Below are 27,934 nucleotides of genomic sequence, written 5' to 3'. Positions count from 1 at the left end.
CGCGCATCCTCCCCTCCTCTCCCCGCCGCGCTGCGCTACCGAAGGCAGCTGTGTCAGTCCTACAGCCCGCGCTCCTCGTAGCCGCCACCTGAGGAGCAGCGCACGCGCCGCCCGGCCTTTTTGCAGCCCCGCCTCGCTCGGCCCACCCTGCCCAGGCCCCGCCTCTCCCCGGCGGCGGGTGGCGGCGGCGCAGCGAGGCGGCCATTTTGTGCGCTGCACGGGTGGTGGCGCTGGGCTTGGCGTGGAGTGGGGCCCGGGGCGGCTTGGCTTGGCTCCTTTCTAACCCTTTTCCCCCGTACAGATTCCTCGGTAAGAGCGCGGCGGCGCCCAGATGGGCCGCGCCACCTGCCCTACCCCGTGCTGCGGGCCCGCGGAGAGGCGAGTTTGTAGAAGGGGGGGGGGAGGAGGCCGGGCGGGCACGCATCCTCGCGCACAAAGGGCCGAGCCGGGCGGTGCCTCCCGTGCTGTGGGCCCGGGACGCCGAGCGGGGCCCGCTCCTGCCTCGCCGCGACTTGGCACGCTGTGGCTGGGGCTTCTGGGCCGTGGGGCAGTACTCGCCCGCTCTCTCTCGCCGCGCCTCCGCCCGCGCCCCGCGGAGCTGCGCGGCCGGCGCGGGCAGGTGAGTATGTGCGAGCCGAGCGCAGGCGCCGAGGGCCAGGCCGGCGGGTGCGGCCGAGTGACCTTGCAGCGGCGTCGGAGCGCGGGGGCTCTGCAGGCGGCAGCCGGGGCTGGGCGGGCGCGGGCGGCGATACGGGGGTTGCACAGCTCGGGCGCGGTGCCTTGTGGGCCCCCGGTGGTGGGGGAGCGGCGGGACTACGGGAGTTGTGCGTCCGGCGGGTGCCGTGGCCCGGTCTCGTGGTCGGCGCCACGGCCCTGTTTCGCGGAGGCATCAGTGTGGTGCAGGTCCCGTGGCCGCTCTTCTGGTCGCCGGCGGCTGCTTCTTGCGGGGCTCCCGGGGCAGGCGCTCCGCACTTCGCTTCAAGGAGGGCCCCGGATGCTTGCGGCTCCATTACCGCCCGCCTGGGGCACGCTGTAAACTGCAGTGAAGCTGCCGTGCGGTAATGTAGCGATCTTACCGGCTAATAAACACCAGCTTAAAAAAACAAAACAAAACAAAAAAACCCCAAACTAAAAAGCCAAAGCCGCCCCAAAACGCACTAATGCTGAAGAAGATCCCAGTATTCAGCAGGAGTCTGTGTGAGTTTGCATTCATTGCACTCTTGGCTCTGGTTTTACTCAAGTGTATCTGTTCTTAGCCATTTCGATGTGACGGATTTAGGGCGAAAAATCGTCAGATTGTTTCCTTGGTGGACTTCTAAGCTAGCTGCATCGGTTGTTCCGTGTTCAGTGCATGGTGGCCCTTTCTGTGTCGCTGGTAGGGCGTTGTGGGGAATCGCAAGAAGTCCCAGAGGTGTGGTGTCAGCGTTGTGTGGGAGCACCTTGTGTCCTGGCAGTATCTGCTGAATTAATAACGCTCTTGGACACCGGGTTGATTGGAAAGGGTGTGTTTATGTACAAGGCTGATGGATGGCTTTCGTTAAAGTTGAGAAAATGAAGACTTAAAAACAGCACTAGATGGTATTTTGTGGAAGGGTTAAAGAGTGGAGTCGTGCACCTTTTTGAAGAATACACTACTTGGTTTTGTTTGTGTTGTTCCACATTACAGAGTGTTGGGTTAGCCCATGCAGATCTTCAGCTTGTGCTCAGTGTTCTGAAGAGGGACGTAAGCAACACCATGGTTCCTATATTGGGAATATTTGAAATTATTTGGGGTTTTCTTCCAAATGGAAAGTTCTATGTGAGTGAAAAATTTATCTGCTTCTTGAAGCAGGTTGCTTGTGTGTTGGTGGTTGGTGTTTTTTTTTTTTTTTTTTTTTTTTTTTTTTTTTTTTTTTTTTTTCCATGAAACTGTTCCAGGTGATTATATTCTTTCCTGTGCTGTAAACTACTGTTTAATACTGTTAGATATGAAAGTATATAGTTGAGCCTTTCCAATAATAGGATTGTTTGTTTCTCTTAGAGGTCTAATAAGAAAAAGGTCTTTTCCTAAATGCTCTTGCCATTTCAGTAAGTCTAAAGAGTGTAGTTGTATTTTTCTTTTAAGTCTGCTGTTAATGTCCTGGAAGATCTGTGAATACCTGTTTGCTTTTATTTCCTTTGTAGGAGACTGTAGGTGGTGTGGTAGTGCTTCTTACTCTAAATTCACTTTGTTGGTGATACTTATAACTGAAAACAGCTTGTTTGGGTTGAGTAAGGAGGCAGCAGTTATCTGTGCTTAGTGTGATTAATTCCTGGATAGTTTTTTACAGAACCACAATTTTAGTATGAGGTGATGTGCTCAGCAGTGAAAGAGTAAAGATTTTTTTCATCCCTTTAAATACAAAATATGTATGTTGCCACTTCAAATGTTTGGCTCTTTTGTTGAGTTTTGGATCTCAGGAAGAGAATTTTTATACATGCATGAAGAAACAGGTGTTTGATAAGGATGTGGATAATGAGATTACCACTGCAAACACAGCATCTCTGTGGGGAGTTCTTGTGGTGTGCTCAGTGCAGGTGACTGCCTACAGGTGGCTGCGAAATGTCACTTAGTGTCACTGGTTTGTGGGTCTCCTGAAGAATTCTTCATTTTCGGCTCTAGGGAGGTTTTCTGAGATACAGGTTATGTTGCTTTTTTCAAGTAAGAAAATGTGCAGTTGGAGGAAGGAACATGTTGATGAAGCAAGGGTTTTTTACAATTCAGGGTTCTCAAGCATTTCCTTCTTCCTCTTTGCCTTTAAAAGAATGATTTGTTCACCTTTTGGTGATGGGGGAAATTTGAAAGGTTCTTTGAATGTTTCTGGTTGGTTTTATATTTGCAGCAGGCATATTCATGTCTTGAAACCATACAAAAAACTGCAGTGCCATCACTGACAAGCCATACAGAGAGAAGGTAGTAGAAAATGCATCTTCCTCTTGTTGTATGTAGCAGTGCTTTGTGGTTGTTGCAGGTTTGAACTTTCTATATATACAGTTCTTTGTGGACTGTTACTGCTGTTGTGTTGCCTGCATTGATTTTTGCCTCCATTTATTCTTTATTGCAGTCTAAAAGTTGGTTTTAATTGGTTGCCCACAGGATTGGCTTGGCTTCTGCTACTTGTTAAGAAAAAAACATCTGTCTTTGCAGGTAAGAGCCTTTGAATTGAAGACTTCTTTATGTGCATAATGAGTATGTCTTAAGAAATATTTGAAGCATTGGGAATCTGTAAAATGGTAGAAAAACCACTTGGGTCAAAATATATATAGTTTCTCTTTCTATGACTCCCACTGGTGGTGGTGATTCTGGCAGTCCTGTAAACAAGAATCCTGCCAAATTCATGTTTTGTTATTTCATCAGCATGTGGTAGTCTGGAACACTCTCCTGATTATTTTGCACCATTAGAAAACGTAACTTCTTTGCAGGCCACAGGTCTGCATGTTTGCAGAAGTTTAGACTATTGATGTTTAGAAGAGACAGCAATTGGTTCTAACTGGGTTTTGCAGTATTTAAAAGGATCATCTAAATCCAAGTTAGCAGAGAGGTTGATTTTCACCTTTGTAGGTTTTTTTATGGGGTTGGAAAAAAGGGAAAACTGCAGGCTGCAGTTACAGCTTTTGCTAGTCTGTCTCAGCCTGGATATTTAAAATTCTTCCTATGACACCGGTGTTATTCCAGTTCTTAGCCTTTCTTCAAGAGCTGCCAAATAAAGTGTGTGTATGTTGCATGGATATTGTACTTTGTGATCCCCAGGGACTATGTTGAATGTTCTGAATGTCTCTTAATTTGAAAAAGGTATACATCTGAAAAGGCCAATCTGATCTCTTTATCAATTTATGCATGTCTCAAATTCTCCTTACTTTACTGGCTAGCATGTGGATGAAAGAAGTAATAGTGTCATCTTGTACATGTTCCCCAGTGCAACATCGTTTTTAAATAGGTCACTGGTGAGGTGTGTAAACATGTTGTGAGGGCTCATCAGATGAGTTTAATCAGATTGATTGTCAGCAGGCCTTTAATGTCCTATTGGATATTGGCTTGTCTGTATTACAGCTCTAGGATTTTGTGCTTCTGGCCTCTCCAGAAATATTCTGAACACACAAAATGACAACCAAACCCACTTCTTCGTTGAAATACCTTTTGGTATAGAAGGGGCAGAGTGGGTAGCCTGAGAATAACTCTTACAGCCCAACAGAAAGCTTTCAATGCACACTCAACAGGCATCTAGCCATTGTGTGTCTGAACGGAATGCTGCCTCTCTGTATGTTGATCTCTCACAACTGAATGGTGAAATACTTGAGTGGGCTTTGCCTTTTCATTAGTTAGAAAATTTGAGTGCATGTGGTGTCTCCAAAGTGCGTTTTGGGAAAAAAATGTGTTTAGAAATGTGAAACTTGGCCCTCCTGGTCCTGATGATTTTTCTTTAGATAATATATAAAGTACTGAAATCCTGAAAAAGTTGAAGCAGTTATATCTTGGTAAAATACTTTTTTTGGCAAGCATTTGGTGAACACTATGCATGGAATTCACTGCACTGAACTCATTGCAGCCAGTTTTTCTATTATCTTCTATGCTAAGCAGCTGTTTGAAGTTTTTGGTTCGTAGTGAATTAGTGAATGCAAATAGAATGTTTAGTAACAAAATCACAAAATCTCTCAGCATTTAGAGTGGAGTTTTCAATTTAGAGCATGACTGAAACGCTTGGGTTATCCCAGAAGTTACATAAATGTTCAAGTGCTGGAACTCTTAAGAATTATTTTGTAACCCTAGCTGTTAAAAATTTGTCTTCTGGACTAGATTATTGGAGTCCCCAGTATCTGCAGTTATCTAGCAGCTGTCAGTTCTTTATAAAGAATATATGGTGCTCTAAACCAAGAGATCTGAACAGAAAAACCTTGAATTGTCTTTGCTCAACTAATGGTTGTACCAGATTGTCATTGTTTTTGCAGTAGTAAGGAAATAAAAAGTACTCTCCCATTTAACACAAGAAACTCCAAATGTTACTGATGCATAACGGTTGCTGAAACTAATTCCTTTGTGTAATAGCTAATAGAGAAAATATAAACCTCCCAGCAATATTTATTGCTTGTATTTTAGTTTTCAAAGTATAGGTACAAACCCAGAGATGTTTGCTTCCCTTCCAATCATCTGTCAAAAGCAGTCCTGTAGTGTTAACGTAGTAAAAGTAGGTTTCACCATCCTTTAGTAGGCTTCCTTAAAGTAGGCAGAGTTTTCGTTTTAACTTTAGTTTTGGTGGTTGCCATCAGTGGTAGGCAAATTTAAAAATCAATCTATAGTTACTGAAGAAAACTGCAGTTTTCAAGCAGTGTAAAGAGTCTGACATAGTTTTGATGCATGCAGAGCACAGAATGGTTTTCTCACAGGGGTCAGTTACTTTGCTGTTGGAAAATAACTGGGTGGTGGACTCTATTCTGAAGTTAAATTTAAGTGTCAATCTAAGATAGAGGCAAGGTGATGCTTTCATTACCTTGCTATGGAGATGGAAAGTTCTAAAACTTGAGAACTGCCTGATGCTTAGTCTGTCCTTTCTGTTGCTGCCATCCTTGGTGGAGCAGGGTTTTTCTTAGTGCTGTGTGCAGCCAGCTGCTTTGGCTGGTGTTTGGTTTTTTTGGTTCTCTTCCCCCCCCAAGATTTCACATGCTTGAATTGCAAGCCACTTTCTCTCTTTCATGGTGATGTTGTGAGGAATTGGGTATTCGTTCTCAGTAGCTAGAGCAGCAGAGCTACTTGGTGTCAGTGGGCTTGTCTGCTGTTCCCTTGAAGGAGAAAGGTCCTCTGATGTCAGGTGGATGCAGACCCTGTCATATGCCCATATGTCACTTGAGTTCATTTAGTGTATTGAAGGGATTAGCTATGGTTTATTGGGCAACGAAACAAAATACTGAAGTACCCATTTGAATGATAGGAAGTTCTACCATGCAAACAGAAGATTTGTTCAGGTATTTTCCCTGTAGAAGAATTTTTACTCTTGTTGTCATTTATCCTTATGTGACACGGTTCAGTTGTTGGATAGCAGCTTTCCCAAGTAGCTAAGTGTGCGTTCAAGGCATGTCTGCTCTGAAGTAACTGGAACACCTGGACAGGCAGATGAAGATGACTCAAAGATTCAGTGGTCTGCTGAGCTACAGTGCTGGCCTGAATGTGAAATGCTGGGAGATAACTGATGATTCGTCACAGCTTTTGTACACTGCTAGAAGTCTTTGGGGCGTTGCCTGCATTGTGTCGTTCTGATTGCACATATATTTGTGTGAGTAGTGCAAGTCTTAGACACCTTCCATGGAGATAGTGTCCTGGCTTGCTTTTAGGAAGTTTCAGAGATGAAGTAGCTTAGGTGCAAAAAGGTGCCACTGCTGCTGGTATAGGGTGAGAGGCTGGCTTCTGAATTGATGAATTGTGCTAGAATTAATAGGATATATTCAGCCTTTACTGAAGGTTTGTCAAGAATAAGTGAGAATTGTGTAGTTTTGTGTTCATCTTTTGATACAACATCAGGTTCTTCTTGACAGAGATCTGTCCTACAGATCTCCTGTTTCAGAATTGATCTAAACTTCTACCACCTCAGCTGCAGTGTTAAAATTTGATTGTGCCTGAGACAGAAGGTATAATATTAGAGTATCTGGAACCATTAAAATATTATACCTTGGTTTTTAAAGTCGCAAAGGCAGTATGTGTAGCTAGGATATGCATCATGTCAGTCTTAAGTTTAGGTGAGATCTGTGTGATCACAAAATGTTTGGGGCTAGTTTGTAATAGCTCACTTCACAGTCACCTAGATGTCTTGCCTTTGCTAGGAGAGAAATAGAAGATAACGTAGATGGTCCCTATCAGGATGTCATGCGAGTTTTACTGATGCTAATTGTTCATAATGGGGTTTTGTTTGTAACCAGACCACTTTATGTTCCTAGCCATCTTCACTTGTCAGGAGATAATTCCTCTCCAAATGAAGAGAACTGTTTATTTCCTATAGGTGTGCTGAGATTTTTGCAATTGCTTTGCCAGGTACAGTGGATACCATATCAGTGTATGGCAAATCTTGTTTCCTTGGCTAAAATACTTGATTTGTGTTAAGTTTCATTATATATTTAAGTACTGCTATAATAGTTCTGATTTTTGCTGTTCCTTAGGTGTAGTGGATTTTTTCTTTCTTTCCTTTTTTTTTTCTTTGACACTTGTGGGTCTTAGTTTTAACAGTTATTTTGGAATTTCTAGTGCAAAATGTATACTGATTGTACTGGGAAATGTTTAATACTTCAGTCTGTATGAAGTCAACATGAGCAAGGAACTCAGAATATAAACACGCTTAATCTTTGCAAGATGTTGTTAGGTGTATGTAAACAAATACATTAGATGGTGTCTGTAGGTAATTGCATGGTGTCACAAACAGTAGTCTGACATGGCCGTTGCCTTTTCTCATCTGCAGGTGTGTGTTGTTTCAGCGCAGCATGGCTGTGGTCATCCGCTTGCAAGGTCTCCCGATTGTGGCGGGTACCATGGACATTCGCCACTTCTTCTCTGGATTGACCATTCCTGATGGGGGCGTGCATATTGTAGGGGGTGAACTGGGTGAGGCTTTCATCGTTTTTGCCACTGATGAAGATGCCAGGCTTGGTATGATGCGCACAGGTGGTACCATTAAAGGGTCAAAAGTAACGCTATTGCTGAGCAGTAAAACTGAAATGCAGAACATGATAGAACTCAGTCGCAGGCGTTTCGAAACTGCCAATCTAGATATGCCACCAGCAAATGCTAGCAGGTCAGGACCCCCACCTAGTTCTGGAATGAGTGGAAGGGTTAACTTACCTACTACTGTACCTAACTTCAATAATCCTTCTCCTAGTGTAGTAACTGCTTCCACTACTGTCCATGAAAGCAATAAAAACATACCCACATTTTCGACTGCCAGTATGGGGACTGCACCTCCAAATCTTGGGAGTACCTTTGGTAGCCCAACATTTAGCTCAACTATACCTAGCACTGCATCTGCAATGAACACAGTACCTCCTCCTCCAATCCCCCCTATCCCAGCTATGCCATCTTTGCCACCAATGCCTTCTATTCCCCCAATACCTGTTCCACCTCCTGTACCCACTCTGCCTCCTGTTCCTCCAGTTCCTCCGATACCCCCTGTGCCCCCTGTGCCTCCAATGACACCTATGCCTCCCATATCAGGAATGCCTCCTATGAATCCTCCACCCGTAGCACCTTTACCCACTGGAATGAATGGGTCTGGAGCAGCAGTGAATATGAACAGCGGCTTGAATCCATTGTTTATTGGTCCCATGAATCCTGTAAATCCTATCCAGATGAATTCTCAAAGTACTGTCAAGCCGATTCCAATCAATCCAGATGACTTGTATGTCAGCGTTCATGGAATGCCCTTTTCTGCCACAGAATCTGATGTGAAAGACTTTTTCCTTGGGCTCCGTGTGGATGCAGTCCATATGCTGAAGGATCATGTAGGTCGAAATAATGGAAATGGACTAGTTAAGTTTTTTTCTCCTCAAGATACATTTGAAGCACTGAAGCGAAACAGAATGCTGATGATTCAGCGCTATGTTGAAGTTAGTCCTGCAACAGAGAGACAGTGGGTGGCTGCTGGAGGCCACATAACTTTCAAGCAAACCATGGGTCCCTCTGGGCAGTCACACCCTCCTCCTCCCCAGGTGCATTCTAGGTCCAAGTCTCCAGGTGGACAGAAAAGGTCACGGTCAAGATCTCCCCATGAGCAGGGTTTCTGTGTTCATTTGAAAGGTCTTCCCTTTGAATCAGAGAACAAACATGTCATAGATTTTTTTAAAAAGCTGGATATAGTTGAAGACAGCATTTATATAGCTTATGGACCTAATGGGAAGGCCATTGGGGAGGGGTTTGTAGAGTTCAGGAATGAAACTGATTATAAAGCAGCTTTGTGCCATCATAAGCAGTACATAGGGAATCGCTTCATTCAAGTTCACCCAATCACTAAGAAGGCAATGTTAGAAAAAATAGATCTGATCCGTAAGAGATTGCAGAATTTCAGCTATGACCAGAGGGAAATCCTAATGAATGCTGAGGGAGAGCCAGGCCCGACAAAGCTGTGTGCACATATATCTAATATTCCCTACAACATAACAAAGTTGGAAATCCTGCAGTTTCTAGAGGGACTGGCAGTAGAAGAAAGCTCTGTGCAGATTCTTGTTGATAATAACGGGCAAGGTTTAGGGCAAGCACTGGTTCAGTTTAAAGCTGAAGATGATGCTCGTAAGGCAGAGCGCTTGCACCGTAAAAAGCTGAATGGAAGAGATGTTGTTTTGCGGTTGGTAACTATGGAAGAAATGAGGGACATTGAGAGAAACCCTCCAGCTCAAGGGAAGAAGATACTGAAAATCCCGCTGCCAGGAAATGCGTCTGTGCCAGGGGTGCAGGGTGCTGGCAGCGATGAGCATGCCTTCCTAGGGGGAAATGCCAAAGATGGAAACAATGGTCCTCCATTTAATTTCCCTGGTAATTTCAGTGGGTCTGGCACGTTTGGTCCTCCTCTCCCACCGCCGGGAATAGGTGGCTTTCCTGATTCCAGACCAGGATTACCTACAGTTGCAACTAGCGGTTTACCTGGTGCAGGTATTGAAGTCCCAGGTTTTGCAGGGGGTCCTGGTAATTTGAGTGGACCAGCAGGTTTTGCAGGAGGTCCTCAGAGTTTTGGTAATGGTCCTGGCAGTTTAAGTGGGCCACCTGCCTTTGGTGCTGGCCCTCCAGGAATTGCTAGTGGTCTTGGACATTTAAGTGGACCTCCAGGGTTTGGACCTGGACCTGGAAATATACATATTGGTGGACCCCCAGGTTTTGGAACAGGGTCTGGGAAGCCAGGACCAACTGTCATTAAAGTGCAGAATATGCCCTTTACTGTTTCAGTGGATGAAATTTTGGATTTCTTTTATGGTTACCAAGTGATCCCTGGTTCAGTGTGCTTAAAATACAATGAAAAAGGCATGCCCACTGGAGAAGCAATGGTTGCATTTGAGTCTCGTGATGAAGCTATGGCAGCTGTTGTGGATTTAAATGACAGGCCTATAGGCTCCAGGAAGGTAAAACTTGTTTTAGGGTAGCTGTTAATACAAAGTAGTTGTAGAATAGATGTTCATAGTGCTGTGATAAATGCATCCAAATTGGTTTTTATAGTATTTCCAGGATAGAACCAGTGGGTTGTTTCCATGGTAATGCAGCTGGGCTTTGCCGGAGCACTGGGTTAGCTTGCATCTGAAACAGCGTGAGCAGAGACATGCACTGGATGTTTCCGTACCAGTATGTGGAGCAGCTGTTCTGAGTCCTCCTCATGGGAATGTGGTCACTATACTGGACACAGTGGTTATCAAGGGGTCTGGCTTGGTTTTATGTAGTCTCAGATAAGGGAAATGAAGTCAGTGAAGCTCTTCAGTGGGTGCTCTTGCAAGCCATTGTAAAATAGCTACTTCTGGATTTGGTTAAAAGCTGGTTGAATTTGCTTTGTTTACAGGTCAAAGCTTTGTTTGAAATCCTGATTTTACTCTGCAACTGAATGACTTCTCAGTGTACACAGATTAATTGTTTTGTGTATGTATCTTTATTTTTTCAAGACTCTCACTGTACGAACAGTTGAATTATGCCCATTGCTGATGTGTCTACCAAACTAATTCCTTTAAGTATGAGCAGAATCATTCTGTAAAGTTCAAGCTGTTCTTTGTGGAATAATCTTTAGTTATTTATATGTTGCAATTATAACTGTGCAGAATAAGACTTTTGCCACAAGTATAGCTAACCTCAAACATTATCATATGAGTTTTATAGTACACTTAAAAAAAAATTCAAGTAGAAGTAACAACTTGAAAATGCTCATTACTGTTTAAGTAGCTTGATTTGTTAGGCTGACTTGACTCAGTTGGGATAGGATCTTTGACATTAGTTGGATATTGATGTTGTATTTCTTCTGTCTCTCAAACTTCTGATGTAGTCTCTGCTAAGAGAACCAAAGCAGTGATGATTTAGTAGAAGATTGGAGTCCAGCTAAAGATTTAAATTAGCTTATATGTGAAAGGAACTTCTGTCTTCAGCAGCTCTGTTGCGAATTATTGCTATGGGTGAATTCAGAGATAAAATTTCTTTTTCTGAAAAACTTGAAATACTGAGTATATATTTTTGCAATAAAGTGCTGTTGCATTTGAAGTCTGTAAAGAGTTGCCATTTTCTTTGCTGTGCAGTAAAAGCTTCCATGGAAAAAAAACAGAATTGGAAAGGAAGTAATTGGACAAGTGAGAAGTAGAATGTTTTTGGTTCATCCTTGCTTGGCTATGATAAATTTTAAGGCTTGGACATTGCCTGAAAAAAATCCTGCTGTTCCCGGCAAATCATTGTACTTAAACATAGTAAGCTTAAAACCATTTTGGTTTTTGGACAAAGAAAACCAGTGCCTTTTGGTGTTGCATATCATGGAACACTGAAGTGTATGGTCAGGCAAAATTGAGCAGTGCAAGTGGCAACAGTTTTATTCACGTGGTGTGTAGGAGAGATTTGCAATCCTGTGCGGCGCTGCATCCTGAGTGGATTTCCCAGTGCGGGAATATATGGAAGGATTGTACCAAGGTGTGCTCCAATAAAGAGGTGGTTGTGTTACATGGATGCTTCTGTAATTCATTAGCATAATTTTGTTTTGACAGATAGTAGGTGGTCCCAACTTTGGAAAAGTCATGTGATTTGTATATACTGCTTAAAATTGAGCCTTCTGTTAATAAAACTGTCTGTCTCTGAAGCTTCATGTTACGTGTTTCAACAGTCTTTGGGAGTAATGTGTCAACAGCAGATATTTTTTTTTCTTTTCTTTTTTTTCCCCCTTTGAAAGTCTAAAAGTACTCTTGATGATGCCAGAAAGATGTCTGATTAGGAGTAAAGCCTCACAGTTTATTTTTAAAATTTTGCTCTTTGTTTTTTAAACGACTTTTATTAAAGTTTCATACTATATTGGAGTTATTTGGGTGCTTGTTTCTTCATATTTCACATTAGAATAAAATGATTGAAAAGGAAAACTCGGCTTTCTTGTTCACAGAATTGATTTAAGCTACCAGCATGTGATGATTTGTAGAAACTGGTCACAACTTTTTTTCAAGTTCAAATAAATCACAACAATGCTTGCCTTGTTGTGAAATGTAATTAAATTACAGGTGTCTGGAATTAGATCCACAATTCTGTGTTACTGTCCTTTGATTTCACATCTTGACCCTCTGGGTAAGGGCTACGGGGGCGTTAGAGCTTGTGTTAGACACAGCATCTGCTGTGAAACATGCTTGTGCCTGGGCTGTCTAAAAGGGCTGGTTTGGTCTGGAGATCTTCGCATTTTCTGGTTTTTGATTTTCTGTATGGCCTGTGATTAAATGCTTACCTAAAAAAAGTGTAAGCCAATACAAAAAGCCATTGGTGTTGGGACCATTGACATGGAAGGAATAGTGAAGTGGAGGATTTGGGGTGGGGAAGGAGTTCTTCATCTTACTAAACAGTTGATGCTTCATATCTTTTAGCATAAACTGGTAATTACTGAGTTAGCAAATAGTGCCTCTTCCTCAAGAGTAGGCTCTTGGAAAAAATAGGAAGTTGTAGCATATTTGGAGTTTATAAACAATGCAGCTGCTGTTGGAAGTAGTTATGGGTGATCCTTTAAAGCATATATAAAGAAAAATTGGTTACCAAGTGATGCTTGGAAATACAAGAAGCTTTCTGTAACAACGTACTTTTGCACTAGATGCAGCCTTAAACTGCATGTTGTGCTAAATTATGAGACTACATGGCTAGGCTTGAGAAAATTGCTCACTTTGCACATGCTTATATTCATGAACAGCCTCAAAAATTTAAGAGGTAGGACCTCTGAGGTGCCACCTCCAATGGGAAATATGTATAACTGTGCTTGCATACACACCTCAAGTCTGGCTGCAAATGGGGCAGCAACAGAAAGACTGCTAAGGGCTGCTGCTGAAATTTGCAGTTGTTTCGGCCTTGATGCTGTGCATGTTGGGGCCTGACATCCTGCTTAGCCTCCTTAGAACAGTGCTTTTGGTGACACTGATGTCCCAATTTCTTGAAGCTATGGAAAGAGGGTACTTGTTTATATAACTGGCTAAGTTGGTGGGTTTTAGCAGTTTAAGTGTTGGTGTCTTAAGTACTACTAAAAAAAAAAAGGCATCAAGTGTTGCATTCACAAGGTGATTCCTGTTAAACACACTTGGGTTTTTGTCACCCCATTCACAAGAGAGGATGAATGTAAGGGGTTGTTCAATGGTAAACTTGTGGCTGTGAGGAAGAACTGCAATGGTTAAATGAGATGGTTAGTGTGACTTCAAAGCTACCTACCAAGTTTTCAAACAGTGACATGTATAAGTCAGGTGGATTTTTTTAAAAGTCAATTCTATAATATCACTGATGATTAAAGCCAGTTCTTTATTGATGACCTGCTGTTGCCATGTTCTAAAAGTAGGAGAGGTTTGAGACTTTGTAGGTTTAAAGAAAACTGAAGGACACTTTTATTCTAAGCAGGATTCCTTTTATTAGCATTTAATGTTTTCCCTGAATGTCCATACAGAATTTGTTGTGAGTGGGGAGGAATGTCAGTGTGAAAGTGAAGGCTGTAGTTCTGTGCCAGTTGCCATGGAAAAGCACCTGCTGCTCAGTTCTGCTGATCTGCTCAGGCTGTCCTTGAAGTTGTCTGTGCTGGGTGAAGTTGGCGGCTTGTTTTGCTGAGAGTATTTTGGTGCGCTAAAGACTAAAGTTTCAAGGGGAAAAGTGTTTCTAGTTACCCCAGCACACCAGTGGCGCATCAACTGCAAGTAACTGTTTCGGATTTTATATTTTGTTCCTCCTCAGTCTTCTGCTGTGGTGGTTCCAAAGCTGATGCTTTCCACAGCACATGGCAGCCAGTCCTCAGTGTGCTGTTTGGCAGCATATGTCTCTGAACTGTTTGCCCTTCTGATGTGCAAAACTGAAACGGCTTCATGTCACAGACCACATAAAGCCTCTGCTTGTACAATGGGCCACCCTTTGAGTGTAGTTCTTCAAGGATAATTATACAGATACTATATGGATTAGACCTGGAATCAGGATTGCAAATTCTGTTTAATGCAGACTGTTTTCTACCTTCGACAAGGTAGTTGGTTGGAAGAAAGTGGTTTTGAAATGGGAGTAGTATATTGTGAAGGATCTAGTTTGGATCTAGAGACACACAAATTAGTTTTGCGTCAGCTTGCTTCTTTAGATACTGTGTGGATTTTTCAAGAAGAGAAGATACTCAATTCTGTTGCTCTTAAGAGGTTTTTTATAGAGCCTCGGGCCTGGAAGCAGTGTGGCCAAATGTATTTGCTTGTCTTTGCCCTTTTGCAGGTTTGCTGATGCTCCCTTCTGTGGCTTTGTGTTCTTCCATGGTTTGGGTAAGACTGAACTAGAGTTTGTGTACAGAGCAAATGACTCTTCCGCCTGGTGGAAGAGGAACTGAAACTGTTAAAGGCTTCTGCAGGAAGAGTAACCTCAAGGGATTATCTTCCTGGCTGTTTTTGGCAGTGGGAATGTGATGGTAGTTGACAGCCTTGGCTTTCCCATGGGACAACAATCTGTTGGTTGGTGGTACACGTTCCCTGGCTGTGTACTGAAGGCCACTGTTCCTTCTCTGCCTTTGATAAGGTAGGTCTGCTGGAACTGCTGCTTCTGTCCAGGTGTCTTTGCCTGAGTTTTATTACCATGTGAAATGTTCAGTTATTGTGTGTGCACAGAATGCTTCCCATCTTCCAGACCTTGATGCTTTTCCATGGGTATAAATACCATATATAAGAGAGGCAACTCTAAAAGTGTTCATTTTCTGTAGCTCCTGACTGATTATAGGTGTTGGATGGTTTAGCTGTGACCCTTCACATGCTGGCACTCACTTCTGTGCAGCTTCTGTGCAGCTACTGTTCTGGTTTTCTATGTGCCGCTGCATGGCAGCTTGGGAGAGAAGCAACCAGATGCATTCTGATCAAAGTTAAGTTATTGCTTCTGCAGAGTCAGAGCTTGCTTCTTTGTGGCTGTTTCATTCTTGTATGCTCTCATGTCTACAGCTTTAAGTTCCAGTACTTATAGCTTAAAGGAAACTTTCAGAAACAGTGAAGTGAATAGATTTTCTTTTAACATGTTGAGAGACCTGGAGCTGTTTAGTCTGGAAGAGAGAAGGCTGAGAGGAGACCTTATCAATGTCTACAACTATCTGAAGAGTGCTGTCAAGGGGATGGAGCCAGGCTCTTTGCAGTGATGCCCAGTGATAGGACGAGGGGCAATGGATGTAAACTCAATCACAGGAAATGCCATCTCAGCATGAGGAGTAACTTCTTTGGTATGAGGGTGCTGGAGCCCTGGAGCAGACTGCTCAGAGAGGTTGGAGTCTCCTCTCTAGAGATCTTCAAAACCTGCCTGGATGTGTTCCTGTGTGACTTGCCCCTAACTGGTCCTGCTTTGACAGAGGGGTTGGACTCAATGTCTGGAGGTCCTTTCCAACCCCTGCCATTGTACAATTCTGTGTTCAATTTCCCCGAAATCAGTTCTGTAGCTCTCCTTACTACACTTGCTCTAGAGTTGTTGCTGCTCCCTGGCTTCTGGGAGGCCTTCTTTTGAGTTACTGGTGAATTAGGCCATGGTTCCTCAGGATAACTTCAAGGGACAGAGTGGGGACTGCCTTTCCAGTACATAGTTGAGGGAGTACAGCTTCCCTGTGAAGTGCAAAACTGAAAATTTAGGAAAACGAGGACTGATCTTGCATAAAACTCCCTTGGTTGGCATAGTTTGGCTTTTTGAACTGGTCACTGCTGCAGGAAGGTGGATGACTTTTTGAGATACTCATGTTGTTAACCAAAGAATCAGTAGGATGGTACCACTCTGATTTCTGACCCTCTAAAGGAGGTGGAACTTCCAGCCAGCTATTTCATAGTTTCTAACAGTTAGTTTAATTTCAGCCATTTCCTGTGAAATGTGGCTGTGTGGATGCAGTGTTGCTCTGTGACAGTAGAAAGCTTAGAAATGCTTTCTAGTTGCTTTAGCAATGAAGGCAGCTTTGGGGAAGAACACATCAATACACTCAGAACCTAAACTACTTCAATAATTCCTTTTGGGTAATTTTGATGGTGTGCCTTTTATGGTAAAATTTCCAGGACTGCTGTCACTTAAGATTTCAAGCCTCTGTGTACCACCGGTTTGCTCAGTGACCTTGCTGTGGTGGCATTTGCCAGAATGTGCTCCATAATATGAGCTCTTCAGGAAACTTGTTTTCAGTAGTATTTGTTTTGACAGGAAGGTAGGTATGGAGTGGGCAAAGTCCTTGTCTCTTTGAGCAGGAAGCTCAAATCAAAAGTGGAAATTACATCTGTCGATACCATTTCAATTATTCACCAAATGTTTCTAATAAAATGACAGTATTTATGAATTCTTTGTTCTTGAGGAACACTAATGCAACCAGTTGTAACAGCAGAAGCTAATTGAAGGAAAACTAGGCACTGGCAAGTCTTTCAGCATAGAGGAAAACCCCCCTTTAAGGAGGATAGGGTAAGTTATTAAATATTACTAATACACTTCCTAGGATTCCCCCACTACATTCCAGCATTGCTGCAGCGCCAGTCTGCTGTGTTCCTGCTCCAGTCTCTGATGGATAAGAGGAGGGTTTTTTCAATAGCACTTGGAGTTCTTTTCATCTCTGGACTTGAAAGCTTTTAGGTGGTGAGGTAAGTGTGTGTGCAGAGTGGTGGCACAAAGCTAATTTTTCTCCAGGTAACCAGTAAGCCAGCAGCAGAATGTCTTCATCTTCATGCTAAAGGTACACCAGTATTCACAGTGGTGGTGGAGTTCAGCTTTAGATGAAAACATCCAAGTGATGCCCTAATCTAATGAGTGTTTGTGGTTCAGAAATGTAAGCACTGAGACTGTGTGAAAAAGAAAAGGATAAAACAATAAGTAGTTAAATTTTAAACTAAGCTGGAATTGAAATGCGGTTAATGATAGAATGTGTGAGATGTAATCAGTTTAAGTGGTGTGCTGTTAAACCTGAATCCTCTACGGTGCTGTGGATTCTTAGATTGTAAATCAGGTTTGGTTTTGATGGTCACATCTGTTGTTGCTTAAGTCAGAGATAACCCCAATGTGTATAGAAAAGCATTTTGAGTAAACTTGGATGTATCTCTTAAAGAAGAAAATCTGTCAAGTATGTCTGAAAGATCACAAGCAGAACACCATGGTGTACAGCATAAATGTCCTGGATTTTTGGAAGGCCTTTTTTTGCCATCTGGACAGTCATCCCTCCTGTTGGGTGACTGACACCTTACTGTTGAGATGATGACCCAAGTGGTGTTTCTTCCTTGCAACGCAGGCGATGTGTTCCTCTTTCTTTGAAGGAGAATATTATCTGGCTACCTTGATCATTCCAGGAGCAGAAAGGAGAGTGTGCAGACAATGTTTTCTTTGTGCTGGATGGCTTGTGACACTTTTTATGCTAAAATTTGTCCTTAGTTGTACCTGTGAAAATAACTTCTAGCAGAAACAAGAGTAAGTTTTATGAAATCAAAAGTGTTTTGGTTCAGACAAAAGCAATACTAAGTCACTGTAATATAAATCCTAATAAGGGTGTGTGGGTAGTGCTGTATCTCTCTGAAATACCAGCTATTTTCAGGGCAGTGACTTGGCTGAGTACAACACTAGTGTCATCATTTCCTTCTGTTAGTTGGAAAGGGGAGAAGAATCCCTGTAATGGAGTTCTGTGCCAGCCACAGAGTGGTCATGTAGGATGGAACCTTCCTCTTAGTCTTGGAAAGGCAGTGAGAGTCTGTTGGTTTGGGTGTTTCTGAGCAGCCCACACTCCCAGGTCACTTACATGTACAATGTGAAAAACCTTCATCGTTCCAGGAGCAGAAATGCATTGGGTGCACGGAAGAGCCCTGTTGGTGAGGGACCTGCCATGTCAAACTGTGAATGTGTCCAGTCTGCCTGATGCATTGTCCTGGCTGCTGCCTGTTGCCATTACTGGGCTGCCCTCTTGCTGTGCAGATGGTGCTCTGCTGCTCAGAGAATAGCAGTTTATAACCTGAGTTCTCAGCTTCTACCTAATGGTCAGAACTCCAACTCTGTCTGTACTTAGAGTAAACGTCGTTCAGTTCATGCTTTTACAGCTGTTAATTTTATTCTTGATTTTCATCAGAAAAGTCTTTGCTCAGAGTATTTATCTCTGCCTTAATTTCTTCCTGGTTGTTAAAAAAATACATTGAACTATTCACTTGGCTTAGAGAAAACAGAGATGCTCACCTGTGGAAGAATGTGAGGCTTACCGGTTGCAGGGGTTTCAGGTTCTTAGCTTAGAGACTTGTTTTTTAAAGGACATGGAAAATCTTTGTGGCAAATTCAAACCTAATGACAACAGACTTCTCAGATACCAGTTGAAAAGTATTGCAGTACATACGCTATGGCTATCAGACATGGGAGAAGCACTTGATGAAATACCTGTTTACAGTTGTGGGATTTAATCTCCATTAATGCAGTGAGGTTGTATGGTCATTTCATCCCACTTGATGCTAAGACAATATGATAGATTCAAACTATTCTGCTTAATGGGTTTGTGCTTTTGGGAAGGTATGCTGGCAGGTAAAGTTGAATCTGTAGGAAACCAGAAAAAGAACCCTGAGGTCAGTGTGGTGTTTTGTGGCCTTCAAATATTTCTTCTGTTAGATTGGACTGGGGGGAGAAAAAACCCCCAACTTTTAAAACTCTTGCCAAATCCTTTCCTTTTGTTCTACCTCTTTGATGTCAGGTTTTTGTGGTGGTGGCTTTTTTGTAGGTGAAAAACCTACATCACTCTTCTGCAGCAGTGAAGATGGTACTTACAGATGATAATAATTAAGTGGCAGAAAAGTATTGTGGGGATGTGAATCTCTTGCTTAAAAAGAAGCAGAATCTCCAAAGCAGTACAGCTGAACGACAGTTGGCATAAGAATAGCTGTGTTTGCTATTAAGAAATTGAACATCTTTCATAAGCACTGCAAAAGCAATATTATGGGACTTTCTTTTTTCCAGATTGTATTTCACAAGGAGCTAGATTCAGGATTAAAGTCCTGAAGAGAAAGCCCACATTATATAATGTAAGAGACAGCTTGACTCTGTAATGCAGAAGAACGTGGAAAGTCACTTCTGCTTTGTGTCCTTACTCATTTTTTAGGCAAGAGTTGTCACTGTGCAGTAATCACTCCAGGGCAACCAAGAACAGTCCAAAGAATTAATCTTGGGTATCTCAAACCAATTCTTGGCAGTCATTCAGCAGTGCAATGCAAATTGGCTCTTGGTACTATGTGGTCACCAGAATTCTTCAGTAATGTGAATCTGTTTGATAAACCAGCAAAGATTGGTGAAATGATTTGTTTGTATAGTTTTATTCTGAGCTCATGCTTGTTCATACTGGGTGTACCAGGCTAGACACATGGGCCTCCGTGTGTTTCTACCTAGTAGTCACCAGGGTAATCGTTTGGGGGAATGGGTGTACTCATGGGCTCCAGAGTAAGAGCAGGATGGTTTAGATTCCCAGCCTTTGAGAAGGGGAGAGGTTGCTAGAGGGATTGGCAGAATAAGGGCCAAGACACTGCTTCAAAAATCAGTGTGTGGAAGAAAGAAGTGGCGAGCCGTGGTGAGGTGAAGCTGCAGTGCCATTTGAAGAACTGAAGGAGGAATGTGGTCTAGTCCCTTAACTCTTAAGGAGTTCAGACTGAGATGTGGATGAGCCTTACCTGGGTGTGGGACAGCGTGTTGAGCTGTTTGTGACCGACATGTCAGTAGCTGGAGATCTGGAAGGGAGGGAATGAGAATGCCTTGCTTGGAAAAGGCAGAGCTGAGCAATGGGAAGTGCTGTGTTTGGGGCTGTTGCTGAGGTCACTGTGGTGGAGCTGTTCAGTCTGGTTTTTAATTAAGTTATTCTTTACATTTTGGAAATAAATACTTAAGAATCATAGGGGTTTCAGGAGGGTCTGTTTGGGGCAGGGGAGAAGATGAATAAAAGAATATGGAAAAAAAACTTAATTTTGTGGGAGAAGTGGAGTAGCAGTTCCTATTAAAACCTAAACCAAAGGAATGATTGACAGTAGAGCCCCAGCCTGTTTTAAGATAGTTTTTCAAGAAAATGTTTTATATTCTGTTATATTCTGTTGGGCAGTGTAAGGCCAGGATGGTGAAGGTTGCAGATGGTGCATACTGCTAGCAGGACTGCTGGCATTTCTCTTGTGTTTGTAAGCAGAAGGTAAGGCAGAAGCTCCAGTCAGTCCAGTACAAAATAAGCTCATTGCAGGTCAGCTGTCTTTAAGCATATGTTAATTCAAGCTTGAATTAACCAAGTTCTTAATGTGTAATATTTGGAGTACGCAGGAATAGTGTTGGGTGTCCTGCAGAGAGCAGTACAGTTTAGAATTTGCTAATGTGATTAGTAAGGAGCAAACTGCAGCTTTGCTTGTGCTGAATCCTTGCTTACATTGCATCTTCAGAGCAGTGAAGCCAAGCCAACCCCCAAGACTGGATTTTGCAATAATGGTAACATTTTCTCTCCGAAAGACATAACTTCCAGCACCACTAAAAGTACTGGTGGTGGTGTTTGATGCCATGAAGTTTTTGGTTATTCTTGGCCTCTGGGTGACTCTGTGGGTTCTGTGAGCTGCCAGCCTGGAGAGGTATGAGCCATAAAGCCTCTTGCTCTGTGCTGCCTGCCTTCACCCTGTCCTCCCCAGCCTTAGGTGAAAAAGTTGCCTGTGACTTTCAGGCTCAGTCTGGTATGTAAGCATACAAATCCAGCTGCAGTTCAGTAACTCTCACTTCATGCAAATCCCTGCTTAAGTGTTGGCACTCCTACTGTAGAGTGATAGGTGCAGAGGAGTTTGTTAATGCTTCAGGTGCCTGTATGTGCCATTTGGGGAATCCTGAGACCCTCCCGAGCTCTGAATTGGGACGGTTAATCTTTTATATCTCTTGTTTGGGAGTTTGCTTTAAGCATAGGGGTGTAGATGCAGTGGGGCTGGACTAGATGACCTCTAGAGGTCCCTTCCAACCCAGTGCATTCTATGATTTGATTTGCTTTTAGGCTTTGGTTAAGCAGAATTACTGGTAGAAGAATGAAAAGTACTGGCCTTGTCTATAGACTTGGTTTGGGTTACATGGAGAATGTTTCTGTGTGAAAGGAAGTTGATTTTTCTATTTGTATAAACTTAAAATAGAAGGTAGTTCCTTACTCTTCTGAGTGTGCAACATGGAGTTCCTATGTGATTTTTCTAGAATGTTGCATTTTTTGGTCTCTGATTATTTAGGACCAACTTCCTTACTGGTGTGCTTCGATCCAGTGAGGAATAGCTTTGTTGCAAAGATTGTATTTCTCTTTCCATGTGTGTTACACAACTGTTGGAGCTGATAGTCTTTACAGGGAAGAGGTGGTATGCATAGTGAAAACAATGTTGACTTTTCAAGCTGCATCTCAACTTGGTTGTCTGTACGCTTCTTGAAGCATGTAGAGACTGGAGCCATTCTGTTTGACTGGAATGCCTAGGAATGATGTCTGGTTGAGCAGTGAAAGAACACTTACCCTGGAGTACATGCTCAGGATTCTACAGACTTCTGTAGATAGTATATGCCCTACAGTTTGTAGGGCTCACACAGGTGACGTTTTTTTCCCTCAAAATGTGGTGTTCTGTCTGTGCAATTCTAACGAAAGGTAAAAAATACAGGTACCTGATGGATCTGAAGCTGAATATTGGAAGCTCTTCCTTTGAGAAGAGAATGTGCACAGTTCAGCTCAAGGTGAAACTTCCCAGGTGATGCCTCTCAGCCATGAGATCCCCAAATTGAGAGCATTGGATCAGATGTGTGTCGCTATTGCTGATGTAAATTGTTGATTGTGGGGAATACCATAACATCAGTTGTGATCTTCTACCTTTTCTTCTTGAACCCGTTATGCTGGGATGCACTCAGTGTCTCTGTTCAATGTATTTTAAATAGTTTGAATTTATTACTGCATTTTGAGTTAGTTTTTATGTGACAAGGTGCATTTCTGCTGCTAGAATAAGTTTGTGATTTCCAGGACATGCTGTACCTTAATCTGCCAGTGGTGAGTAAATAGGGGATACAATTTAATTGTTGTCATTGCAAAATCTTGAGGATCAGTCCTTGATAAATAATTTATAAATGGAATGTGTTTTAAGAGCTTTATGGAAAGCTGTTTGCTTTAGCTGCTGGTTTTGCTTTGGATTTACCCATTGTCTTATGTAAACCAGAAGTTTCACATAATAGACATCAATATTAGTTAGCAAGGGTGGTTGTGAGAAGAAACTAAGTAAATGACTTTTTGCATTTCTGGAACTGTGGGAAAACAGATTTGAGTTATGCAGGAAGTGTACGTATTGTCGTAGTAAAGATTAATTCTTGCAAGTCTAAAAGCTAAATTTAGTGTGTACAAGTGGATATAAATGTAAGCATGCTTTATGAAATCTTGGTGCAACATTAAATTTCTTTTGAAATGCTGACTCCAATCTCACTCAGCTTGCAGATTAGTGTTCTTCGAATGTATGCTAAGGGAAAAAAGGGAAGACTTCTAATAAAAACAATAAGTCCCCAAGTTCTTTCAGTTTAATTACACCAAACTTGGCCTGGAATCAGAGCCTTTGTGCACTGTTGCAGTGTAGTAACCATGAGACCTTCTCCAAGTATCTGCCACAGTGCTCGCGAGCGGCAGTGCAGAGCTGCTCAGTGCTGCCTGTACCCAAGTGCTGGTGCAGCACTGCTCCTGAGTCAGCTGGCACTTGCCAACTGGGCACCTACCAAAGTGCTGGAATAGCACCACAATGTTGCAGGGTTGTGTCAAAGTTCAGCACATGGAAGCTTAAGAGAAAAGAGCATTGCAGGATGGGAGGTTGCATTAGGCATGGGGTGGTTCTCATAAGAGCTGACTGCTGGTGGTTTTGAAGCTTTCAGGATGTGGAGAACCTTTCAGCTTTGTGGAAAGTGGTGCAGTTGAAAGTTAAGTGACAATTTCACATGAACAGTTCAGGATTTTTATAGGAAAATAGATGCAATTCCTATAGTCACAGTTTACTATGAAGAATGAAAGTGTGTTTCAGATTTGGGGAAGAAAAGATGATGTTTAAGCCAATGCTTTTTATCATTAAATCCTGTTGGAAATAGTTGATAACTGAAGCTGGGGCTGGTGTCCTGATTGTGGAGGAACTCCACTGTTTTTCTTCAGTATTTTATATGCATGTGTTTGGGAGTGAAAGTCTATTAAGATTTTGATCTTTTCAAGCTTTTTGGATGCAGGCAGATTTCAAGAGATTTGGGCTTCTCCCACTGCAAGCAGGCTAACTGGGTGAAGCTGGTTGCCTAGAGGCTAAGTATATTTTCAGGCATCGCAGAAACAGATATTGTGTCTTAATAGTCCACCTACTCCTTGCTCTTGCTGCTGAGATACTGAGACTAGTCTAAGACCTGGATTTTGTGTAGCTGTTATTCAAGGAATGAAATGAAACTTGCAGAACACTATGTAGTGTATTGGAAACCTATGAAATGAAAAAACATGATGTGGGCTTTGAAGGATATCTGTAGGCAGCAGCATAAACAGTTGCTGTCTGATGTTTTCAGACACAACAGGAGTTTTCTACTTGAATCTTTAGGAGCTGTCCCTCTTCTCTCCATAAGGCTTCTGTTTGTAGCTGTTTAACCAGCTTTCTAGCTGGTGAGAAGGGAGTACAGCCTGTTAGGACAGTTCCTGCTCAGCCACTTCAGCCAGCTGGCTTGATTCTGTTGTGCCCTGGTTGTTACCTGCATCAGCTGATGCCCTGCAATTGTTGGATGAAGCAGGAGGATGTAGCGGGAAGGGATGGTCCCTTGTGGTTTGTAACTTCCCAGGGGTTCAGCAGAACATCTGGGCTGTGTTTTGAGGGAAAACTATGCTATTAGTAAACCAAAACAGTAGGATGGGACAGCCTTCTAGGTATTAGTTCCTTGAAAAATAAATCCTTGAGACTGGAGTGTTTCTGTAATTTCAATGCTACTGTTCCAGAGGAGAGATTGAGATAGCAGATAGGAGGCAGCTGGATTTGAGGACTTGGGTCAGTTCACTGTGAAGCTTCACTGCATGATTTAGCAGTTCCCATCTCAAACTTTTCCTTACCAATGTCTTTGTAACATGGAATACATGTGTACAAGCTTGTGGTTTGCTCCTAGAAAGGGACTGCTGCTGTTTGGGGATGGTAAAGCTTATGGGGAGCTGTTTCTTTGAGGTTAAATTTGCTTTAGATCTTTTGTGCTCTGTGGGTAGGAAAGGAGGCTTATGTTTCTGTTGTCTTTTGATATTGAAATCTTTCTCACAGTAGAGGAACACAGAGGAGAAATACTGCCATGGGAGCCCAGGCTGATGTTGCTTGTTGTCCAAGAGCTAGTGTCATAAACATGTGTATCGTCTGTGGAACACAGATTGCACAGGCAGATCTGAGCTGGGCTGGAGGAGCAGTACCGAGAGGTGAAGAAAAAAACCTGTGGCTTGTGGTTTTTAGGCAGTGGTTTCTTTGTGAATTGTATTTCAGTTGAAGACAACTGAAATAGAAGATGGATGGCCCTAACTAGTAGTTTGAACAGTTGACCAGACTACTTCCAGCTAGCATCTTTTGAAAATGCTGATGGTAAAGAAGATAATGACAGCCTTAATGGGAAGCTGAATGATGATGCGTTTTGAGTGCTGTTGTCCTGCCGCTGGAGCATCCATGCTGTGCAGTAGTGTGGTGATTGGTACCAGGAACAGCTGTCCAGGGCATGCTGCAGTCTGGCAGGTCAAGGGATTAAATGTTGCCTAACAAAAGCTCATCTCTTCATATTTACATCTGCAAGTACAAGAAACCCATGTGGCTATTCAGGTACTAGAAAGACCAAGCAATTATTTGTTTAGTTTCTAAACCATGGAGGAACTTCTCTCTGAAATACTCATATTTCAAGTGCTCGTTGGAGCTCTCTTGGTGTCTAACCTTATGAATGTTTTGATGCCTGAAGGCTTATCTTCTGAATTCAGTTTTGAGGATTAGTGGTTCTTGCCTTAAAGTGTCTGCAGTTCGACGTGCAATAAAACTCGGATACGGCTTCCTTAGGCGATCGTTCCCGCCTTTTGCGAAGGCACCACCGCCAGGAAACCGGCCCTCTAGGGTGGAGCATGCCCGGATCGCAGGCAGCTCTTGCAGGGTGGGGCCTTTCACGGCTCTTCACCGTGTCTCAGCCCGTAGCCGCTGTCCGGGCACGGCTCCCTTGCCCCGTGCGATACCGGCTGTGGGAGTTTCTGTGCAGACAGCGGCCGAGCGGCAGGGACTGTTTGTCATCCGCTGTCCGCCTCAGCGGAGCGTGCGGGGCCTGTTTCAGAATCCATTTCCCGGCTGAGCCGGGCAGGAAGGGCCCTCGTTCTGCCACTGTCTCCTCCGCGTCCGCGGAGGGGCCCGCTACATGCACAGCAGTAAAGACGGGGCGGGAGGAACCCGAGAAGCCCCGGGGCGGTGGCAGCGAGAGCGGCCCGGCCCGGCCCCGCCTCGCCACGCGCCGTGCTGCCGCTGCCAGCAGAAGGGAGGGGCCGGCGTGCGGGCGGGGCGCCGCTCCCTGACTGCTCCCTCTGACTCTCTGCTCTGCCCACAGATGGCCGGCTGCGTGACCCGCGTGGAGCTGTCGGTGTCCTGCTGGAGCCTCCTCGAACGGGACCTGTGCTCCAAGTCGGATCCCCTCTGCGTCCTGCTGCAGGAAGTGGGCAGCGGGCAGTGGGTCGAGGTAAGGGCGCAGGCACAACCGGCCTCCTGTTCCCATCCCGCTGGCTCTCCTAGCGGGAGCAGGGCACTTTTACTTCCCATGTGCATTCGGTGAGCAATCTCCGATGCCCTTGTCCAAACTCTGGAGTTTATGGTCTGTGGTTTCACTAATTTTTCATAAGTTTGCTTAGAGCTGCATTGGGAGAGTACGATGTGGCCTGCCCTTTTTCTTTTCCCTGAGAGCACTCAGTCCACACTACAGCATTTCACCAGTCATTTCTCCTTCAATTTCAGAGTTGTCCAGCACAATAACGTTTCCTACCTGTTGCAATTTCCTTTCTTGGGCAGTTGTCGGTCAATGTGGTGTCACTGAGCATGAGCCCAGCCCATCACCTGAATGGTGCCTGAGTTCAACTGGTGCAGAGGCCCAGGGGTGCAGCTTAAAAGCTGTGTGGGAGAAAGCATCCCTTGTACTATCCAAAGCTCTGCTTCTCTGTATGCAGCTGGATCGCACCGAGAGGATCAAGAACTGCCAAACCCCTGAATTCTGTAAGAAACTGATTGTAGACTACTACTTTGAGAAGGTACAGAAGCTGAAATTTGGTGTGTATGACATTGATAACAGGTCCTTTAATTTAAATGACGATACCTTGGAGGGATCGAGTGTACATTGGGACAGGTATGCATAGAGGCATGCAAAATGATCTACAAAGCAGCAGTGAGCATTAGGTTTGATATGAAAAATACGGGGAAAGACTGCTTTATCAAAGGCTTCAATGTTCCTAGTTGAAAAGACCTTGTTGAACATGTTACTCTTGAACATTGTTAGAAAAAAACACTGTTGACCACAAAATAAACATCACAAATATGCATGGTTTGCGATTAATTGTTTTACTTAGCGGAGGCACTTGTGGCACTAAAGGCAGTCTTAGTAAGGCAGGCATAGAGCTTAAAGAGTTTCCTTTGTACAAAGTTGTTATCAAGAAGTAACTTTGCTTCCTGAAGAGGGGTTTGTATAGCTAGGGAAGAGAGGAGAAGTGGGCCTCATGTTATTAAAGAAAGATTTGGCAAATAGTTTTTTCAGATTTTTAATAGCATTTTGGTTACTTCTGATGAAAATGCCTGTTGTGTGGCAGGCGTGGCAAACGTAGGTGGCTAAAAGTAAGTTTGATGATATGTTAGTGGGTACTGTCTTGTGGGTGGTGAGAGAAGGTGTTTTTCAGACTGTTCAGCCATTCAGGAGCACAAGCTCTGATGGCAGCCACTGTTGGAAATACATTTAAATCCCTTTAGATCTTTTAAAAGAGTTTAAAAGCTTTGCCTCTGAAGACTAATTATTTTTTGTTTGTCTAACTTGATATTCATAACATCAGGTTGTATCCAGCTCAGTCTTCACCCGACCACTGGAATTGAAGCAGGGGAAGCCAGCAGGAAAGGGCACCATTACAGTAAGTAAGAGGTTTGTGAGGAAAAAGTGCTTCCATTTTTTTCATGTGTCATCTGGGACAGAGTAACACTTCTGGTTGTCTGTCAGTATAGTTTAAAATACAACATGTGTGCAGGAGAGAAAGGTGTTTGCAACTGCAGTTTTGATAGTGTGTAGTAGCTGAATGGGCAAAGAAGTGCATCTTAGAACGTGTGATTAGCAGGACAAGGGAGGTGATTCTCCCCCACTGCTCTGGTGAGACCCCACCTGGAGTATCACATGCAGTTCTTGTGCCCCCAGTATAAGAGGGGTATGGAAGTGCTGGAGTGAGTCGAGAAGAGGCCACAAATATGATCAGAGGGCTGGAGGACCTCCTCTGTGGGAGACAGGCTTGAAGGAGTTCGGGCTGTTCAGCTTGGCAGACAAGGCTCCAGGGAGACCGTAGAGCAGCCTTCCAGTACCTGAAGGGGCTCCAGGAGAGCTGGAGAGAGACTTTTGACAAGGGCTGGGAGTGACAGGACAAGGGGCAATGACTTTGAGCTGGAAGAGGGGAGATCGAGACTGGAGATGAGGAAGAAATTCTTGAGAGTGAGGGTGGTGAGACACTGGAACAGGTTGCTGACAGAGGCTGTGGATGTCCCTTCCCGGGTTGTATGAGACCTTGAGCAGCCTGGGCTGGTG

General features: G+C 43.6%; 2 protein-coding genes across 2 annotated transcripts in view; both read left to right on the top strand.

The window, feature by feature from the left end:
* Positions 1-236: 236 nt before the first annotated feature.
* RBM12 (RNA binding motif protein 12) lies at positions 237-10,987 on the top strand. The gene is made up of 3 exons (XM_054391802.1): positions 237-309; positions 3,084-3,166; positions 7,458-10,987. The coding sequence occupies exon 3, from the start codon at positions 7,480-7,482 to the stop codon at positions 10,120-10,122; it is 2,643 nt and encodes an 880-aa protein (XP_054247777.1). The 5' UTR covers positions 237-309; positions 3,084-3,166; positions 7,458-7,479; the 3' UTR covers positions 10,123-10,987.
* Positions 10,988-25,720: 14,733 nt separating this feature from the next.
* CPNE1 (copine 1) overlaps positions 25,721-27,934 on the top strand; it is a 35,710-nt gene continuing 33,496 nt past the window's right edge. Inside the window, 4 exon segments of the mRNA XM_054391914.1 lie at positions 25,721-25,849; positions 26,331-26,472; positions 26,475-26,506; positions 27,201-27,275. Coding sequence (XP_054247889.1) covers positions 25,721-25,849; positions 26,331-26,472; positions 26,475-26,506; positions 27,201-27,275 — 378 coding nt within the window.

The sequence above is a fragment of the Indicator indicator genome, chromosome 24, assembly GCF_027791375.1.
Source record: "Indicator indicator isolate 239-I01 chromosome 24, UM_Iind_1.1, whole genome shotgun sequence".
In the NCBI taxonomy this organism is placed as follows: domain Eukaryota; kingdom Metazoa; phylum Chordata; class Aves; order Piciformes; family Indicatoridae; genus Indicator; species Indicator indicator.
The sequence above is the reverse complement of the archived record's forward strand: the minus strand, read 5'-3'. Positions and strand labels throughout refer to the sequence as shown.